Consider the following 21,911-nt stretch of genomic DNA (forward strand, 5'->3'; position numbering starts at 1 on the left):
TATGGTTGAATAGCTGCAAGGACTCTTGATGCTCCCCAAACGTATCGAAAGACCCTGATAATATGTCCTGATGTGAAGCGTCTATCAATATAGAATAGAACACTGAATGATTGCTTTCTTTGGTTTAGGCCTGTGGAGTTTTACGTCCCAAAGCAACTCAGGCTATGAGGGACGCCGTAGTGAAGGGCTCCGAAAATTTCGACCACCTGGGGTTCTTTAACGTGCACTGACATCGCACAGTACACGGGTCTCTGGAATTTCGCCTTCACAGAAATTCAGCCGCCGTGGCCGGGATCGAAGCCGCGTCTTTCGGGTCAGCAGCTAAGAGCCGTAATCACTGGACCACCGCGGCGCCTCTTTACAGTGCGAACTGAATATCGACAGAATGACTTTAACGCAATGGCGTTGAAGGCCCCGTTACCCAGAAAATTCGGCGTCGGCGTTGTGAGAAAAATAACGGTCATGACTAACAGATGGTGCCCAGAGAGCAACCTAGCAGGCAGGTGGGTCAACTGTGTCACGTGACCACGGTGTCACAACCTGCCCACAGGTTGTGACACCGTGCCAGGTGGCAGTTAATGATTGGTCGCTTGGGAGGAGCAACATGGGCTACATGAGGTCCACCGCTGAGAGCACCTATTCTCGCAGGGCAGTGGTGCATCGCTTAACCGCTGCACCACTGCTCTAGGAAGGATGTGAGGACTCCCAGGGATCTATGAATGTAAAGTAGAGAATGACCTTGTGCACATATGGGAATTAACCTATTACGCTATAGCGTCATACCCTTAAGGCAGAGCTTAGTGTCTCCTCCATTTTTTTTTTGTTTGTGGGCCTGGGTCTTGGCAGGAGGGCCAACTGTCTGTCGTATTTCAGCAGCATTTCTGCACAAGAACGGACGCCGTCATGTGCCCCACCGGTGGAGATCATAGATCTGCGTGCAGATTTTGTGGATCGAATTTCTTGGGTTATAGGTGCAAGTGTGAATACCGAGGTAACTACAGATGCTAATGAACTGCTTTAACTACCCACCAAATGAATTTGCATTGAATCGTGAAATCCCTTCTTATATATTCCCTCTAGCAATTTTCTGTTGGCTTGGTTAGTTACGAGAAGCACCTCGTATATTTCCATCAGTGACCGTACTCGAACAGCCTTTAAGTCTTAAGTCTATGATTAAAAAATAAGTGTCACCAATTGCAAACGCCTGCCCCAGCAATATACTTCCTCCTATAGTATTGCGCCATCCGGCAGCACGAGAGCTCTGGCTCATCTGTGTGCTTCGAGAAGTGTGCTTCGAGAATAGCTTTATTCATCTTAAGTTGAACGCAGTCTCGCCGCGTATGTTGAAAGCTGTCCGTACGTTTTGTTGGAAACATAGGCGTGACGTGAGATGGTGAAGCTGCTGCTATCAGTAACACGCCCTACCCTGATGCCTGTGCTTTTACAAAAAAGGAAAAATTGGGCATCGCTGCCTCATCAATCCTATCACGGCAAGGATGGTATAGGCTTTCGTCACTCCAGTTACATGTTACAGTTTAAACAACCTCAGGTTGCATATAATGAGCGAACCTGTGCACACGAAAGCAGAAACTGGCGCAGGTTGGGAAACTGTTGATGTCTCAGTGCAGTGCCCTGTCTGATTACTTTTCTCTGGTGTCTCGAAGTCGCAATCTATCTATATGCGCGCTCTCATAGCTTGCAGAAGTATTGGAGAAGTATTGAAATATTTTTTTAACGGGATTGTTCTTATCGCTATATGAGCACTAGCATACTTTTCTCAACACAGGTAAGGTCAATGATTCCCTTAGGAAAAAAAAGCGTGCAAAAAGTATTCGAGTTCTAACGCGAAGCAGTAGCTATCCTTAGCGTCCGAAAGTTTGAAAGACTGACTTAAGTACTAGTCGGGACCTAGTCTGGACTTAGTCGGGACTTATGTTTTAGTGCGAAAGCACTCATACGCTCACCAACACCAACCATCGATCTTGTCACCGTATACGAGGTCTGTTAGAAAAGTATCCGACCTTTGGCCGTAGAAAAAAAACTCGCATAACTGGAGCGTTGCAAACCCAGTCACCTTCAATGTAGTCTACTTCGGACTCTACACACTTCTCCCAGCGGTGCTGCCATTGTGGGAAGTATTCCAAAAAGGCCCCTTTCGGAATGGAGTTTAGCTCAGCTGTCGTTGCAGTCATAATGTTCTTCCTTGTCTGAAATCGCGCTGCTTTCAATAGCCTTTTGATTTTGGGAACCAGCCAGAAATCGCAGGGGCCATATCAGGACAGTAAGGAATCTGTTGAACTACAGGAGTCTGGCTTTTCGCCGAAAAATCTGAATCAAGTGCGAGGAATGTGCAGGAGCATTGTCGCGATGGGTGCACCAATTTCCTGTTGACCTCAGCTCCGGGTTCCTGCGCCGCACAGCATCACGTAGGCAACGGAGGACATCTTTGTAGTACTCTTTGGCCATTGTTTGACCCTGTGGAGTGCGTACTCGTGGTCTGCTACACAGAGGATGTCAAAGAAAGCAGTCAGCATCACTTTCACATTGCTGCGCTCTTGGCGGGCCTTCTTAAGTCTTGGTGACATGGAATGCTTCCACTGTGACGACTGGGATCTGGTTTCCGGGTCGTACCTGTACACCCAAGACTCGTCACCAGTGATTATGATGTTGATGAAGTCGGGGTCACTGTTTGCGGAATCCATCATGTCCTGTGAGACTTCAACACGAAGCTGCTTTTGCTCCACCGTGAGCAGCTTCGGCACGAATTTCGCCGCAACTCTCTCCATGGCCAAATCTTCGGCAATAATGGAATGTGCGGAGAAATTGCTCATGTCCACCTCTTCCTCAATTTCTCGGATAGTCACGCTATGGTCCCGCATCACCATAGCGTTCAGTTCGGCAATGACCTGGTCATTTGGCATGTTGATGGCCGATTGGAGCGTGGCTCGTTCTCCACCGATGTGCGGCCATCTTTAAATCAATTGTACCACTGCTTAATCTGTGTGCTGCTCATAGCATCGTCACCGAAAGCCGTCTGAATATTTCGAATGGTTTCCACTTGGCCGTCGCCCAGTTTATGGCAAAATGTGATGCAGTAGCGCTGCTCCTTTCACTCTGCCATTTTCCTTGCAATAAAAAACCGACGAGAGCACTGCGCACTGCCTCACTCAAACGCTGCTTCCCAGCGACTGACGCTATCGGCAGGCGGGAAAAAATTCGTGCATGGGCATGAAGGTTCAAGGTCGCCTGATGCAAGCGCGCTTGTTTCATATCCGTCAGGTGTTCGCAAAAAAAAATAAAGTCGGATACTTTTCTAACAGACCTCGTATATGCTCACCGTACGTACGGTCTTGTGCTGTTGCCCAGCAACCCGAATTACTTGGGTAAGTTCGGAGGAGCGTTGTGCCAGCTGCGCGAGAGGGTGCTCGGGGAATGTGTCATTCATGCAAAGCTGGCAGAATTCGTTTAGGATGACTTGGTTTGCGCATACGATGACGCCAATAATGACAAGTCATCACAGTGCGCGAAATATAAGCACTTCGCTACTGTGAAGAATATCATGAAGATGCAGACGAGGGGGCCGACCTACCCCCAGCTGCCGTGAACGCTAATTAATCTTTGACTTATTAGCCAAAGCACAGCCATTAGCTTGGCACCACTTTACCCTCTTCTCCTGGACCTCCTCACTGATACCTGGCCGTGGGTATGTGACAACGACAACAACGCTTCAACCGCGATTAGTGACATAGCACCCTTAAAAGAGCTTGTTTATTTCTTCAAAGTGCCCCTAAAGGCCCTAGATTTGATGGGAAGTGCCCCTAAAGGCCTTCGATGGCCTTTAGAGGTACTTTCCACCAGCCACTTGCTTGCCAGGACAAACCGGACAGAAAGTTACTAGTCCCACACCCTACACACAAGCAGTGGGAGGAGGCCCTGGCCAGCGACAACCTGAACCATCAAGCCTGGATCATCCAGCTAGTCCGCAAGTCAGCAGCCGCCAGCGGAGCCCTGGACTAGGGGGTGCCGACCACCCTACTCCTGCGAATTTATCTATGCTAATTAAAAGTTTTTGTATCTCTTCCACGAATCACTTTTTCTTCGTTTCGGTAGGCGCCACTTCATTTTTCTTCGGGCTATTTTTTGTTCCTTCCTTTTATGTCTTTTTATGGTCGCCGCAAATGTCAGGTTGAATTTGATGAATATGGGACAGGCCTTTGTTCCTGTTGAAAATGTTTACTGCCGAAATTGTATGAATGCCATGATTGACGCCCGTATTTCAGTATCCCATTGGTTGAAGCTGCTATTCTGGCGATCAGGGACTGTGTTGTGTCCTGCAGTGTATAGAGTTTCTTACTATTACATAGAGGGAAAGCTGGCGGCGCTGCACTTCAGCCACCATGGACGCTCAAAGCATCATGGGGCGGTGAGCTACTTGTTGCGGAACAGTCGTACTTTTTCGGGAACACGGAGTGGCACTACTAAAGTGTTTCATTCCGAAAACGCTGTTCGTGTGTGCGCAGACGACTTTCGCTCGAACGCAGTGTGCAAAACCCATAGTAGTGAAAACGCGACGACACACAACGCCAATAAAAGGTTTCAATTTTCTGAAATGCCTTTAAAAACCTCTTATAATGTTTAAGCAACAACATTTTTTAGAACATATTTCCTTTTAAAAGTGCGCCTGTTAATTACGAAATATTAGTTTTTGTTCTGTTCATTACTTGGCCAATAGGAGAGCTATCCATCCCTTATTTTGGGCGAACTTTGCACTCAAATGCTTTTCTGCTCGTTTGTTGCAATTTACAGACAGGATATTGAACGTTAGGACATTCTTGATTAGCTAATAGCGTTTATTTTTGCATTATTTTTTGGCCAAAGGTTGTAGTTCTGCAGTCGGTAGCTCACCGCCCCATGATGCTTTGAGCGCCCATGGTGGCTGAAGTGGTCACGAGGGGTCTCCATGCAAACTCCCATAGACGGGCTGCCAGCTTTCCCTCTGGGTAATAGTAAGAAACTCTATGCTGCAGTGGGCTGAGTTAGGCTGCTGCTGCTGCTGCTGATGATTGTAGGAATAGACGTTCTTCCTCCTCCTCCCCATGCTATGTTTTTCTAGAAAATATATACTTATCAAGTTGCCCCAATTTCACAGCGCGGAAAAATTCGCCAGCCAATCCTGGCTGTCTATTCTTCCAGTCTGGCCACGCGTTGTTACAAAGCTACCATCACCACATTTATTAGGCGCGCACCATTTGCATCGCAACCAAGCGGTACGAAAGAAGTTGACGAGTAATAGCAATCTGAAACGTGAGAACGTGCAGTGAAGAAGCTGTTACGCAATGGCCGCTCCATCTGAGCTTCCTGCCGCTCCTGCATCTGAGCATGGTAAGTCCCTAAATACTAAGGCTTACGTGTACAGTAGTTGCCCTGTATCCAGTGGGGGCTTGGACAGCTCAATCGTCACGCAAACGTTGCCTTTCAGAGGTGTCGCAAGATACTGAGGCGACTACGTTGCCATCTAATGCGCCGGAGGATGCGGCCCAGCCTGACGAGAGAGAGAGAACCCTTCAGGACGCCAGCAGTGAGTTGAACTTATACTCCTTCAATTGCGCGTTTTTTGTAGCACCACAGCCGCGCTTCGCGTGAGCCGTCGGAGCCAAGATTTGCGCGCCCGACTAAGTCTTGTTGGGCCTGTAAGTTGTGGCAGCCGGGCAGGGTCGCCTCCCAGTCCTCCCGGGTTGTGTTGGGGATGGGGGGAATGGCCGGGTTGGAAGGGCAGGCCCACACCATGTGATAGGTGTCCGAAGACACCGCACTACAGTGCGTGCAGTAGCCGCTAAAGGAGGGGTCGAAATGTTTTAAGGTTGCCGGGCACGGCCTTATTGAGGATAATGAAATGAAAATTGGTTTTAATGCAAGGAAATGACTGTCTCACATATCCTGGTGTACACCCGAAAGGAATGGACACCACAGTACATGGCTCTGAAGCAACCTTCTAAGACAGCACCGTATTCACTACACGCGCGTCTCCTCCTCCGCCTCCGTACACACAGTGTGTGGACGGCCGATCGCCTCCACCGTTATCGTGGTGCTCCCAGTGCATTGTGCGCCACCTGCGACAGCCATGGCGTCAAACCAAGCACAACTGCAGGTTTTCGCTTGTATACCCAATCTTAACCAGACCTAAGCCAAGGCCTAATTTTTCGTCACTCTTTTAATTACTCGAATCTTACCTAGTGGCATATTGGGCAAATCGTTTGAGCACATTCTGAGTGGCGAAGCTTGCGGCGATGAATGTTAATTTTGCGCTGCTTGTGGTTATTTTTTAAAATCATACTTCAATTCTGTGCACTTATACACGTAAATGGCCAGAACAGAGGTTTTAGAATGCGAAGAGCTTAAAGGGGTAGCATGTGTGAAACTAGAATTTAAAGCATGCGAAGGCTTTTTGGCCTATTAATTAAATTGGCGCAATCGCCGATTAATATCGCGGCGGCCTTCAAGGGTCTACGAGCGCATAGCGCCTACTGTGTCTGTGTGTTGGGGGGGGGGGGGTGATTATGACGTAATCTACGGTGCCAGAACATTTCCAATGCATAAATGCTTGCTTTGAAGAAACAAAAATCACTGAAAGCAAGGCCCGCCGATCGTTGTTTGGCAGCATTCAATGACATACGGCAGGATGTGGTTGACGGCAGCGGAAATTTGAAATCTTCCTGTCCCTGACGTAACATCAGGCTGCTCCGCTCTCACCACGGTTTTAAATTTCGCATACTTTCCGTATATCCTGTGTAGATCTGGATCCCTGAATATAGCGGAATTCTCAAAAGTTGATGCAGTTGCTCTTTAAAGAAGAACGAAAAGTTCGCATTGTAGGAGGAAAGAGATGGTCGGCAACCAGATCAAGCGGGAGAGGAAGGGTTCTCAGAGTTTCTTTTACCTAACACAAACACCTGATTGATCACAGCGTGTCATAACTCTAGCTGGTCGTGACAGCTGAAGTCTACTTGTCCTGAAAAAAAAAAACAAAACGAGAAGATCCTGTCCAATCACAAACGCCATTGCACGAAATCATTGCGAATCTCTCCACCAACATGTGGCCTCAGCCTAATGGGTTCTTTTGCGACAGGCAAAACGTTTATCGACAACTATTTGTATTATGAAAGCAGCTTGTGCTCCACCAACACCGTTACTACTCATGAGTAGTGAAAAATGCGGTATGACGCAATAACCTAGCTGATACGATTTGTCATACAAATGTCATTCATTTTTTCAAAATCATACGTTTGTTATACAGATTTCATTGAATATTGTGTCAATTATATGAAGTATAACGACAAAGCTTGTATGAAATTAATACATCATACAACTTTTTTTCAGTAGGGCAATCCGGGAAGCGAATTGGTCCGCTCAAAAAAAAAAATCCTGAAAGGGTAGCGCATAAGGGCGAGAAAAAAAAATGGAATTAATAAATTAGGCATAAACAGCAAAGAAAAAAAACAATACAATCGCGGATAGCTTCATTACTAGCATCTGCATACGTGCCTGGAAACAATGGAATCCTTTGAAATGATAACAGAACGCAACACCATGTTCTTATACCTTCTGAATTGAGCTATGTCGACGTAGTTTTAAGTGCTTTGGCTCAGTGTCACCTTTTACTCTCCTTAGCCCGATTGACCACAGAAGACCGAGTGGAGATCAAGCAGCCCCAGCATGGTGTTGCCACCAAAGATGACAAGGCCGCAGTCTCCTCCGACCAAATATCCCCATCTTCTCCGATCGGTGAGCTAGTCTTTTATATTTTTCCTTCGCTTTGGTTTCATCCACATCGGGCCATTTTTTGCCACATAAGATTCAACTTAGCCATCATCCCGTCGTGCAGTTTTCTCGTGATGGCTGTCTTGACTCAACGGCCGCGGGCTTAATTAGTGGCGTACTGATATGCAAAAAAAAAAAAAATACTTCGTTTTTAAGCCGCCACACCCATGGAAGTAAGGAAAGGGTACAGCTTGTCGCGAATGTCTGTGAAGAAAATAATTTCGTCGTCTTTAATATGAAATGAATGCACCATATCTACAGTTTCGCTGTGCAAGTTTAGTCCAGTTTTTACCCTCGTTCATTCATCCAGGACCGAAAAACAGGTTGTTCCTGTGAATTACCCGGTACTGTACCTGCAAATTATACGTGGGGCAGACACGCTCTGATGCATATCGGTAATGTCCTGCGACTTGATATCATGTAACTTGAAGCGTATAGGCGCTGCTACTTGTTGAAAATCGCCGTAAATGTGCAGGATAACTGCAATGCCCATATAGAATAGATTCCGCTGATTTGCGCTCTATTTTATTTTTTATTGCCTAAAACTTACCCAAATAAGCAAACTTGTCGAGACATACAAGTGGAAGGCCGAATCAAACAAGAAGCACTCAGATGCATTCGTTCCGTTATCTTTGACTAAGCACCGAATCAGTAGATTGCATTCGGATAGCTTCGTGACACCTGTCCCGTCCTATCGCAGTGCCCGCAGGCGATGAAGAGATGACGCCCTACCAGCGCAAGGTGGCCAACGCGACCCTGTGCTTCAGCGTGAGCGTCATCGGCTTCGTGGTGGTCACCATAGCGGCGCTGGCGATGAATCAGCGGGCCAGGCGATCGGACGACGTCCTCAGTTGCAGCTCCGAGCAGTGCATCAGCGCGACGCGCTATCTCAGCGCGATCGTCGAGCAAGACCTGCACCCTTGCGTGGACATCCACCAGCACGTGTGCGGAATGTGGACGATTCGGCGACAGGGAGAAGGCTTCGTGCCGGTTGCGTTCGGCTTGTTCCTCCGGCGCTTTCGGAGTCGGCTGCTCCAGACGGATGACGCTGCTCTGGGCGAGAGGATTACTCCCGGTAAGTGGCCTCCCCTACTTATGAAACGTCTTGAGGTCTATGCACTGTCTACTGCCAAATCAGGAAGTAACTATTCTGGTTTTACATTTATGAGTGCAGCCTTTTATAAAAAAACCTCCGTTTCCTCTCCCGAGATGTCATGGTCGTCAGTCGCATGTAATGACGTCATCGAATAGTGGCGTCGCACGGTCCTCTGTCGCTCCAGTAAGATCGGAATGATGCTAGACAAGGCCCGAATGCGTTCTGGAAACATCTCCAAGAGAACGTGTTAGGCTTAGGAGCTGCTCAATGTGTCGCCGCGTGGGGACAGATCCGGGCCTAGCGGGGTCGCATACATCCTCCGTACAAAACAACTGAAAGTTTTCACATTATATGAGTGCCCTTTCAACTTTTTTTCTGCCTTTATATCTTCCCTGGTATGTCATTCGCTTGGTTGTCCATTTTAGTCTTTTTTTTTTTCGTGAGGATTTTTAAAGTCATGGCTTCTCTGTCGGTTGTCTTTTCAACTGTGCGTGTTAGGGATGTTCTGACTCTACTGCAAAGGATCTGATAGGTGTCAGTGATGGTTCTGTAAAGGTTACCATGTAGATATTGTCTCTTTCTTTTTTGAAAAGTACTTTAGGATGCGGTGTTACGCGAGCAGCCTCATACTGACTTCCAAACAGGTGCGCCGCGACCATGAGGCTGGCCCGTCTGACGTGCTAGTAGCATTCTTGTAGCAGAACGCTACTAGCACGTCAGACGGGCCAGCCTCATAGTCGCGGCGCTTGCAGCAGAACGCATTTCAGGCATGTAAATGCGCTGTGTGAAGAGAGGCAACGCTGCGACGCAGGTTACCTCTTGATTTTGCAAAACCTGTACCATTTGGAGGCATCATTCGCGTGTCTTCTCCTTAGCTTTTTCCTCTACCGCGTTGAAGATATGTTTATGAAAATATGTGGCATGAAGAACAAAGATCTCAGCACCTGAGTTACTCCAGGAACGTTTTTTTTTTAGCCTTCTATACAGGGCACTTTGGGATGAAAAATCAGTATACGTCAGGACGAGCAGTTTTTCGCTTCGTTTCTGCATCTCCTGCTCTGCCTCTAGACCTTGAATGGCCGGGAATAAGACCTCAGTTACAATTTTGGAACAGGATAAGATTAGTTTGCGTAAAGAATTCCACCACTATGCAAATAACCCGCTGTTCGTGGCAAGCTTCAAACCCCGTTCGCTATCTGAACTCATGTCTTACTCTATAAACTGACTTTTGTTTTGTGATTGTGCTACTGTTGGCTATGTTCTTAGATTTTTGTTCATTAACAAGCTCCTTGGTAGGAGGGAGAAGAAATGTCACAAGGATAGGACGTCTAGAGGTTTTCTTCAGCACTCGCTCTTTGAGGACGTTAATAAACACTGCAACATATCGGCACGGGCAGTAATATCGTACAACACATACAGATGTGCGTCTGTATTGACTGCAATCTTTCCCTCTTTGCACAGTCGTTCAAATCGGGAAGCGCCTCTTAGAAGACTGCTTCGAATACATGAACACGACGAACCCAGTTCTTCAACGCGACATCTCCCCCGTACTGGACGTGGTGAATGTGACATCCCTCCTGGCAAGTGAATCGTCCAGCACGGCCCTTGTGCGTGCCACGTCCATCTCATTCACCACCGGCCTCCACAGCGCGATCGTCATAGCTCGCAGGAAGCGCGACCGAGGCGCATACCTCCATCTCCTCAACGCGCCGTCGATACGTCAAGAACTGCGAGCGGAACTGACGGACAAGTACGTCGAAGCTTACGTCGAAGACGTCGTCCGGCAAGTGTCAGCAACCAGCGATGCCACTGCCATCGCTCGAGACGTGCTGGACGCCGACAGCGAGATCGAATCTTTCGCTGAACTGGACGTCCGGCACCAGTGGCTCACATATGGCAAGATGAAGGAGGATGCTGAGTTCCCAAAGGGCGTCTGGAGAAGTGTTTTCCAGCTGTTCGGAGAAGCAGGCCTTAGCGCGGCAGACACTGATGTCCTCCTCTTCACCGGCTATGAGCCAACGCAGAGGGTCTTCCAGAACCTCACCTCTGCTCCCGTTCGGACGACGGTGTGGTACCTCACCGCGACCGTTCTTGCACAGGTAAGAGGCAGCTTGAATTTTATTTCGGTGAGAGGAATTATAGATGTGTCACCTTTTCTTTGGCAGCTCAGTCGACAAATTGTTTTCAGTCTTTTGTTTCAAAGCTTGTGCTTTGTTGAATAATGTTTCAAGGGCCTCTTTCACTGTACTGAAAGCAAAAATACACAAAATAAAACAAACTCCACAACTTTCCCCCATGACGAACGGTGAGTCTAAAGGCAAAAAAAAACTTTACCAAAGAAGTCTCTCCTTTTGTTTAATTTTAAATGTATCAATGGCTGCCCTTTGAAGGTCTTATGGTTGTGGCAGCGCAGTTAGCCCCTGTAGGAATAGCTCAGCATCCTTTTTAGTCCTTCTGGCTCAGAGTGCGAGAGTCTTGCAGGGGACGGCGAATTTACTGTTGTGCTGCAGTTTAGATAGCTGTTTAGCGCGGTATCTATATGAGGGCAGTGTAATAGACTAAGCGATTCCTACTTGTCATCGCAGTACGTCATAACCTCTAACTCTACCATTCACTTCCCATACAGGTTCTCCGCTACGACTTCTCCAGGCGCTTCCTGTCCGCCCACTACCGTGAGACGTCGTACCTCTGTTTCGACGCCGTCAGCCGCGCCCTCCAGCTCCAATGGCACATCGTATTGCGTGAGCTGGCCGTTGGCAACCTCGTTGACGGCATCAGCGAGCTGAACTCTATTTTCCACCAAATCCATCAGATCTCCGTACCCGACTGGCTTGACAACGACACAGCGCATAAAGCGCACCAGAAGATTGACCAGACGTCTTTAGAAAGTTTGGCGCCGTCCAGGAGCGCAGTCAGCGGGGACGTCAACACGACGTACCTGCAGCACGCTTCAGAGGCTATGGCAAGATCAGACCGCCACTTTACCGGAAGTTACGTCACATTGCGCGTGGCGTCACAGCGGGAGGCCATGCTGCGGGAGCCTCCGAACGCAGTGACCGCCCGCATGACTTCGCTGTGGGCTCACAAGGGGCCCGTTTACGACGTCCTGTACGACAAGGTTTTCCTTCCGCCAGTCTACCTTGCGAGCCCATTACTCTACGATGACCGCAAAGCGCCGCCGTTTCTGTACGGCACGGTTGGAGCAGCGCTGGCCAAGGCGTTGGCCGATGTCGTCGGTCCTTACGCAAGGTTAGTGTGCTTATGTATTGTGCGGTCAGTTCTGGTTCTTCGAGTATGGTTTCAACAGTCTTTTTCAAGTTCATGGTCTACTCCCGTAACTTTCAAGTATCTTTTTCTTTCCCACTTTTTCTGTGAGCAATAATCTTTCTAATATATAAGAGAAACCTTGTTTTGCGGGAATGTGAACCACGCTATATTCGAGGACAACTTTGTTGCACTGAGGCCAAAGCAATAGGACCGAAGCTCCGGCGTGACTGCGTGGCGTAGTACGGTCCCGAAGAGCATTTATCTTTGCCACCTTCTTTCAGCAGTCAAGGCCAATAAAGCTTCTGAACAACTTTTTGATATGTTCTAGTCCTTAATACAAAATTACCAGCTAACGGTAGTGTTATATTATTTTTTTTCTTTGCATTTCTCCCACGCACAAGTACAGGCTGCTTTCCTCGAGCATCGCGATGGGTCCCGGCCTCGCTCAGGCCGTCCTGTTGAAAATATACACCAGCTTAGTGGCCTATTGTGCGCCCTCACGAGAGCTTCACCTTCCTCGTTTATGAGTCAACCGCGCTTGGCTTTCCTACCTCTGAGGTTAAAACAAAGCCAGGAACGGGATTACGAAAACGAGGAGTGAGCGCTTTCGCTAAGTTTATATGGCATTGCGTGGCAGATTCTAAGCATTTGGCAATTTTTTTCTAGCCCTGAGCTACACGTGGAGGGCGAAGCACGGAATGGACTGGGCACTTTCGAGAATCTCCATATGCGGTTATGTTACCGTGGATTGCTGGAAGTCTGCGTACTAATGAACGAAAAGGAGGCAGATAGGGAAGGGTACAACGGAGCTGTCGGAAGACGGGTGGAATCTAGCGAAGCTTCTCCACTTAGGCGTTTTTGTCCTTTCTCAGGTGGAACGCCACCACACCACACACGTCCCACAAAACTTGGTGGACGAGCAGCAAAGTGTTCGACGCCCAGCTGAGGCTGGGTTGCCTGCGAACTCGCGCCGACGAGGACGTGCTCCGGCACCCGCAGCGGGACATCCACCCGAGGACGTCGGAGGCGTTCAAGAGCAGCGCCTTCGGGTGGATTCGTGCGGCCAGGGTAGCTCACGACGCCATGAAGGCCGCCCACTACGACCGCGGAAACAGGTTTACGCGCGACAAGTACTGGCCCAGGGCGCAGAGGCAGTTCTTCAAGCGTTTCTGCCTGCTGTCCTGCGGAACGGAGCGCCAGGATCCGCTGAGGCCCCAAGAGCGTTGCTCGTGGCCGCTCATCAGCATGCCGGAGTTCGTGGCGGCGTTCGAATGCCGCAACGAGACTTATAAGCTGCTGCAAGAGACGTGCAGTTCTTTTTGACGCGGCCTGTGCATTGACCGCGGGAGAAACGTTCCTCAGACTGTCGGTGCTTGTGCATGATGTTACTTATTTCCTCAGTAGTGTCTGCGCAGTGTATTACATACTAAGCCATTTTACATAGTAAGCCACATTGCAGAAAAATATAAGCGATTAAAAACTTTGATGGTTGGACACGGCGCGATTGGCCAATGCAGGAAATTATAAGGTCGACGGAGGTATGAGAAGCAGGTGCTCCAGTTTTGGGCGTCTTGCAGAAGCGCGTCGCATGATTACCAGCCAAAATACTGTGCAAGAATTGGAGCATAGCTGCACATGTGCACCCAAGGCTACTCGGATTTAGGGTGCCACGATTTTGCTGTCCGTGAATCATAAGCTCTGCAATTCTTGTTAAGAAATGAAATGCCGTCAAAAAATTTTCCTGGGACGCTTTCAAAGCTGAAAATGCGTACTTACGTTACCTTGTAGAACGCCCCAATACACGCGGGATGCATGACCATGTTCGGAAAGGTTGTTTTATGCCTCTTGTGCAGAATGAAAAAAAAAAAGGCGTGGTCGGAAACGTGACAAGCTTCAATACGCAGGCGGCTAGGTCATGGATTCGGCTGGATACTCATGGTCTCATTCATTCTGGGGAGCAAAACACCTTTCATATATTTAGGGTGAAACGTGTTCCTGCACACCATAAAGAGTTAAATATTGCCGTGTTTCCTTTCCAGGCGACAACATCCAAACGTATACCTGCTTTTTAGTCTTAATTACGGGTATTTGTGCAGTGACTGCACTGCTACTGCAACCTCTGCTAGTTATAAAATGTTAATCTTCTAAATACTTCAAGAACCCCCAAAAATTTAATGTGCATATCTCCTCTAATACGTGGACACCATGATTGCTTTGCGCCATAAGTGGAGACTTGACAATGACGAAGATAAATTTCTAGTTCTAGAACTGTTCTAGACCTGTTGACAAGTGCGTGTTTCAATCACAGAAGGGCAGGAATTTAGGTGCACTCGTCTAATTTTTTAAAGAGCGCGCGAGAAATATAGCCACCCAGTTGTGTTTGATAGCACTGAAACGTTCGTGTCGGCACAGGGAATGCGAAAGAACTTCCTTGTTCTCGGACATAGCGATAAAGAAGTAAAACAGCAAATAAATACGTTCTTAACTAGTACCAAATGTGCTCGGTTGTAGCCCTTTTAACTAGCTGTGCTTGTTTTGTTCTCTCGGGCCCTTTTCAAAGAATATTTGACTCCCAAAGATAACCTTAGTATTTCGCATGGAACTAGCATACGCATAAGAAAGATTAAGAGTTCAGTGAGCTTTCATTTTCGTTTTTGCTATCGAGACAAGGCTCTCAACTAGTTGCTTGCGAAATTAAATTCCTGGGGCGTTCTAAGGTTCACTTGGGTTGAATTTAACATTCCTTCGAATACATTAAACTTTCCAGGGCCGCCCGAGGTTCGTACACCCGATGCATAAATTATGCTCCGGTTATTGACTTTGGCTTCATTCTTAAGGCCGGGATCCGGCCGAAATGTGGAATTCAATTTTTAAGTTTTCTCCTCATGATTTCTAAATGTATACACAGATGCACTTTTAGTATTATCTTGAGTAGAATTTATTACAAATCTTTCGAGATGAAATATGGATACAAGTTCGCCGCTGTAAAAAAGGTTACCGTTCAAAAAAAGGTCGACATTCTCGAGGAGACGAGGCATGACATCGAGATATGAGCAAACACTTCTGGAACTCTAGGTCGATGGAACGACTATGAACTTTGACGGTGCTTCCGACATTTCACAAAGAGGAATTCTAGGCTTGCTCTGTGACGACGCAGCGTTGAATTTGATGCCGTCCTGCGTTGAAAATGGGCTCCCAGACATTTGGCCTCCTTCGGAACGAACAAGGGACAGCTGTAGTCATAGCACCCTCATCCTCCTCCTTTTCCTCTTGCGCCCTTTCTACTGCGTTGGGAAGTTGTTCCTACAGTGTCGTCACATTACGACCGGTACCTTCTACTCTCGGTTCTCATGGATTTGGATGTTCGCGCCTTGATTGCGCAGCGTCAATCAGGTGGACTGGAGAACACACACAAAACAAGGGCGAAAAGACGCGCGCGAGCACCCCCCCCCCCCCCCCCACACACACACACACCCACACACAGAGCATTTCAGCATTTGCACTATGTATTGGAATACTTTGCGGGCTTTTGTAAGTGGGCCTTCGGTAATATTGATACAGCTTAGAAGTGGACGAAGAAGAAGTGCTCCGCCATCTCGCTTGTGACGAGGAAGAAGTGTTTCGCCTGCTTGCTGGTGACCGCTCGGCAGACTGGAACAGTTCTTGTGTATCTAACGGTGTGCCGTGTAATATTCGTGACAAATCTGGTGGAGGTGCTGGGTACGCTTCCAGACCCGCGTAGGCTACCGACCAATACGGATCTCACCCCAGTTCACCAGCGCCGCGGCCGCCGCCTCCGTGGAGCGTCCCCTGAATTTGGACTCCTTCCGGCTGCAACCAGGGCGACGCAACCCCGGCCTTCGCAGGCACCAGCTGCCATGGCAACTGAGACCACGCTCCCGGCGCACATCCTCTGTCATCAGCCACGAACACCCCCGTCGTTTCATGGCGACGTGTTCGAGGACGCCGAGGATTGGCTCGAGATCTTCGAACGGGTTGCCCGTTATAACGGCTGGAGTGACAACCGTAAGCTCCACAATGTCTATTTTGCACTTGAAGAGTCGGCTCGGACATGGTTCGAAAACCATGCAGCTTCGTTTACGTCCTGGGAAGCTTTCTGCCGCAATCTTAAAGCCACTTTTCCGAATGCAGACCGTCGAGAGCGAGCAGAAGCTGCTTTACACTCGCGCAACCAGCGCCACAACGAGAGTGTACGCATGTACTGCGAGGACATGACTCGCCTTTTTAAGCGCGCGGATCCCAACATGACAGAAGACAAGAAGCTTCGCCACCTCATGCGGGGTGTCAAGCAAGAGCTCTTCGCAGGACTCGTGCGCAGCCCACCAAGCACTGTGGCAGAGTTCCTCACCGAGGCGGCAACTATGGAGAAGACTCTGGAACAGCGAGCCCGCCAGTACAATCGCGACGTCAACACCTTCGGGCCTGATCCCATCTCCATGCCTCCCGGAATCGACGCGGCCTTTCTACGCGAGCTGGTCCGATCTGTCGTCAGAGAGGAACTGCAAGCCTTCCGTACGCCGTCCGAGACGCCATCTTTCACGCCACTGAGCGAAGTCATCCGGGACGAGGTGCGCCTGGCAGCACAACAGCACCAGATTTCCGAGGTTCCTCGCCAGCCTGATGCAAGGCCCACGTATGCGTCCGTCCTGCGCCAGGCCCCTGGGTACGACGTCACTGCCGCGACTCCAGCAGTGCTCTCGTCGAGCTCCCCTCGTGGTGACGCTCCGCCAGCCTATCAGCGACCGCGAAAGAGTGAAGTGTGGCGTGCCCCGGATCGTCGGCCCCTCTGCTATCACTGTGGCGAGGCGGGTCACCTCTACAGGGCGTGCCCATACCGCCGCGTGGGCCTGCGTGGTTTCGCGCCGGACGACCCGTGCCCTCAGAACGGGGAACGACCGCAGGAGATGGCATTCCATTTGTCGTCGCGCCAGAACCACATCACGTCAGGCCACCAGGAGGCTCGATCACCGTCGCCGAGACGCTACCGTTCTCCAAGCCCCCGTCAAGCCGCAGGCTACTCCGGACGCCGTTCTCCCAGTCCACGCCGGGAAAACTGATTCCAGCGGCCTCTGGAGGCAAGGCCGCTGATGCCGGGACTTGTGAAGATCCTCCTGCCCACTACCACGCGACGATGTTTCTCCGGGAGCGAGTAGCGACAGCATCCGACGCGCTACCTCCGATTTGCGCGTCAAAATTGACGGAGTCGACGTGACCGCTTTGCTGGATACTGGTGCCGACTATTCTGTCATGTGCCTGGCCCTTGCCTTACAACTGAAGAAAGTATTGACGGGGTGGTCGGGGCCTAGCATTCGCACTGCTGGGGGTCATCTGATTATCCCCGCCGGCAGGTGCACAGCTCGTGTCGATATCCGTGGTTTTGTGTACGTCGGCGAATTTGTAGTCCTCCGTGAGTGTTCGAGGGACTTGATCCTCGGTCTCGACTTTCTCCACACGAACGGTGCTGTCATTGACCTGCACGAAGCACGGGTCACGTTCTCGACTAAACGGGCCGTGGCGCGCACTGACACAGACGACTCACGCTTCACTGCTCTGCGACTTGTTGACGACGACGTAATGGTGCCACCCCGGTCCAGTGTGCTAGTTCTCGTAAGGAACGATTTATTCCACGACTACGAAGGTGTCGCTGATAGCCACGTACCCCTGCTGCTCGAGAAGGGAGTAGCCGTCGCTCGCGGGCTCGTCCAACTACAAGACGGTTGTGCTAGTGTGCTCCTTACAAATTTTGCCAACGAGTTGCAGCACCTCGCCAAGGGCACGGCTGTCGCCTTCCTGCATGACTTCGCCGTGGTGCCTCAAGTCTGCGCCCTGGAGACAAGCCCTAAAGACCAGGCTCCACCATGTCCTGTCCTTCCGTCCGTCAGAATCAATCCGGATTTGGCGCCTGAGCAGAAGGCTCTCCTCTCGGCGCTTATAACCGACTTCGCGGATTGTTTTGCCACAAGCTCCAGGGTCGGTCGTACGCCTGTCGCAAAGCATCGCATCATCACCGACGAGACTACACCACCCGTATGCCAGCGCCCATACCGCGTTTCTTCGACGGAACGCGAAGCCATTAAAAGGCAAGTGGACGAAATGCTCGCCGACGATGTCATCCAACCGTCGACAAGCCCATGGGCATCACCGGTGGTCCTCGTGAAAAAGAAAGACAACACCTTGAGATTTTGTGTTGATTACCGCAAACTGAACAACGTGACCAAAAAGGACGTTTACCCGCTCCCCAGGATTGATGATGCACTCGACAGACTACGTGATGCCAGGTTATTTTCCTCTTTAGATCTCAAAAGCGGCTACTGGCAGATAGAGGTGGACGAGCGAGACCGCGAGAAAACTGCTTTTGTGACGCCTGATGGTCTATACGAATTTAAGGTGCTCCCGTTTGGACTGTGCTCAGCGCCGGCCACTTTCCTGCGCATGATGGACACTGTCTTATCTGGGCTCAAGTGGCAGACGTGCCTCGTATACCTGGACGATGTCGTCATTTTCTCGCCCACCTTCGAGCAACACTTGGAGCGGCTGCGCACAGTGCTCCGGGCGCTCCAATGTGCGCAACTTACAACTTACGATCAAGCCTGAGAAATGCTATTTCGGTTTTGAGGAGCTTCGTTTCCTCGGCCATGTTGTCAGCGCGCGCGGTGTTCTCCCAGATCCCGACAAGACCGCTGCTGTCTCCAGTTTCCCGCGTCCCACTGACAAAAAGACTCTTCGACGTTTTTTGGGACTGTGCTCTTACTATCGACGATTCGTCCAAGATTTTTCAAAAATAGCTGAACCCTTAACAGCGCTGACCAGAGAAGACACACCCTTCTTGTGGGGAAGCGACCAAGAGGATGCTTTCGTGGAGCTCCGACAACGCCTGCAACGACCACCGATACTCGCCCATTTCGATGACGCCGCAGCAACCGACATACACACTGATGCTAGCAACGTAGGCCTTGGGGCGGTCCTGGTACAGTGGCAGGATGGCGCCGAACGAGTCATCGCTTACGCAAGCCGTACACTTTCGCGCTCGGAATGCAACTATTCAACGACTGAGAAAGAATGTCTTGCGGTAGTCTGGGCCATCAGTAAGTTCCGCCCATACCTTTACGGAAGACCCTTTCGCGTTGTCAGCGATCACCACTCGTTATGCTGGCTGGCCAGCCTAAAAGATCCATCTGGGCGGTTGGCGAGGTGGAGCCTCCGTTTGCAGGAGTACGACGTAACGGTCGTGTACAAGTCGGGGCGGAAGCACCAAGATGCGGATTGTTTATCACGCGCGCCAGTGGACCTGGCTTCCCCGGAAATCACTGAAGACTTCTCTTTCCTTGGTGCTGTTAGCGCAACCGATATGGCGCAGCTTCAAAGGGAGGACCCAGAGTTAGCGCCGCTCATCGCGTACCTGGAAGGCTGCGATGGTCCCCGCGTTCCTCGTGTTTTTCTTCGTGGGCTCAAATCTTTCACTCTGCAGAACGGCGTCCTCTACAAGCGCAACTTTGAGAGCAACACCGCAACATTTCCGCTCGTAGTCCCGTCCCAGTTGCGACCTGATATCTTGAGCGCTTGCCACGACGAACCATCTGCCGGCCACCTGGGGGTCAGTCGTACTTTAGCGAGGATTCGGCAGAGGTACTACTGGCCCAGATTACTTCCATCAGTGCGGACATACGTCAAAACCTGTCGCGACTGCCAGCGCCGTAAGCCTCCTCCCTTAAAACCCGCAGGATTTCTTCATCCCATAGCGCCTCCGAAGACGCCTTTCCAACAAGTGGGAATGGACCTACTCGGCCCTTTCCCGAAGTCATCCACTGGAAAACGTTGGATTGCTGTCGCGACGGATTATTTGACGCGGTACGCTGAGACAACGGCGCTTGCAAACGGAACTGCTGTCGAAGTAGCTACGTTTTTTGTACACAACATCGTGCTGCGTCATGGGGCTCCGGCGGTTATCATTACTGACCGTGGAGCTGCTTTCACGGCCCGCTTGACTCAGGCAGTCCTAGATCTGACCCACACCAGCCATAGGCGTACAACAGCGTACCACCCACAGACAAATGGTTTGGTGGAGCGCCTTAACAGAACCCTGGCCGACATGCTCTCCATGTATGTGGATGTGGGGCATAAAACGTGGGACCAAATTCTCCCATACGTAACGTTCGCTTACAATACGGCTTTGCAGGAGACAACGCGGCTCACGCCCTTCCAGCTTGTCTTCGGTCGTCCAGTTGTTACTTCTTTGGATGCCATGTTGCCCGTCGACCCTCAGTGTGACCTAGAGCCAGATCTTGACGTCGCCACTTTCGTTCAGCGGGCTGAAGAAGCACGTCAACTGGCCAGGCAGCGAATACACCGTCAACAGCGCGTCGACGCTGACCGCTACAATCTCGGACGGCGATTTGTTACGTACGAACCAGGCGACCATGTGTGGGTTTGGACACCAGTTCGTCGCCGTGGGTTGTCCGAAAAATTACTGCGCCGATACTTCGGACCTTACCGAGTTCTTCGCCGCATTAGCGACGTGACGTACGAAGTTTCACCGACAACCCCAGGCCGCCCATCGCGCAGACCACCGCATCCGGATGTTGTGCACGTCGTTCGTATGAAGCCGTACTACGACCGTCCTGCTGATTGTACTTTGAGTGCCACCGGTTTTGTGTCGTGATAGTTGTGTTTAACTTTTCCGTGTCCAACCCATTTTCCCCTCTATGAAAGCGGCCCGCATCGAGGCGATGCTGCAGAGGAGGGAGCAATGATACAGCTTAGAAGTGGACGAAGAAGAAGTGCTCCGCCATCTCGCTTGTGACGAGGAAGAGAAGTGTTTCGCCTGCTTGCTGGTGACCGCTCGGCAGACTGGAACAGTTCTTGTGTATCTAACGGTGTGCCGTGTAATATTCGTGACGATATAATTGATATCTATATGTTCCAGCAAAAAATTTAATGAAGTTTAACTCAAAGGGACTGTACAAACGTTGCTAGAAACCGCGGCATTTAGGTGCAAATGTCTACATATGCTATGTGATGAAAGAACGTGTTTTTGGGATTTAACTTTACGTTAGTGCCAGACATGTGGCCGCTCAAGCAAATCTACAATGACGGCATTCATAAGTTTGAAGCAGAATCTGCGTGAAGGATGAGATGCGGAGGAGAGCTAGATAAGACTAGCGCGTTTGTACGCGTATGATATAAATGTAAACCGTACCAACCGGTCGCTCAGCGCATGCTTCTTGGCATATGCAAAGCTTCGAGCCCATTTGAATAGACCACCAATTTGTCTCGTATAAATGGCAGTGAAATACTGAGTGGTTTCTTATAACTAAATCAGCTTGATTTTACATATGCAGATGTCATAAGGAAAGTCTTCACGTAAAATACAAATCACCGAATAAAAAGCAGATATAAATTTTATGCTAAGCTGGCTGTGTGGGGCGACATTCATGATTCGTGGTGCCATGCTGGTATCTCAGTCCTGCGTGGCTTTGCCTCGTTATTTTACCTGCCGCTGTGGCTCTTTGCTTTTCGCGTTAGACTGCAGAGCCCAAGGACGCGGGATAAAATCCGAGACGCAGCGACCGAATTTAGTTGCAAGCGAAATGTAAAGACGTCCACGAGTTGTGTGGTGTTAGTGCACGTCAAAGAACCCTATGTGGGCGAAATTAAAAAAAAAAATGGCTTTGGTTTAGCTCTGGCTAACCCTATTTGAATTGCGAAAGCA

The 21,911-nt window shown here is 49.9% G+C and overlaps 1 protein-coding gene across 1 annotated transcript; it reads left to right on the top strand.

Moving 5' to 3' along the window:
• Positions 1-5,336: 5,336 nt before the first annotated feature.
• LOC149330135 (uncharacterized) lies at positions 5,337-13,504 on the top strand. Its single transcript, XM_089559373.1, has 6 exons — positions 5,337-5,382; positions 7,684-7,782; positions 8,519-8,893; positions 10,376-11,013; positions 11,541-12,163; positions 13,054-13,504. The coding sequence occupies exons 1-6, from the start codon at positions 5,337-5,339 to the stop codon at positions 13,502-13,504; spliced, it is 2,232 nt and encodes a 743-aa protein (XP_089415499.1).
• The last annotated feature ends 8,407 nt before the right edge of the window (positions 13,505-21,911 follow it).

Source organism: Amblyomma mixtum, chromosome 9 (assembly GCF_055824585.1).
Source record: "Amblyomma mixtum isolate Tamu chromosome 9, ASM5582458v1, whole genome shotgun sequence".
NCBI classification, from domain to species: domain Eukaryota; kingdom Metazoa; phylum Arthropoda; class Arachnida; order Ixodida; family Ixodidae; genus Amblyomma; species Amblyomma mixtum.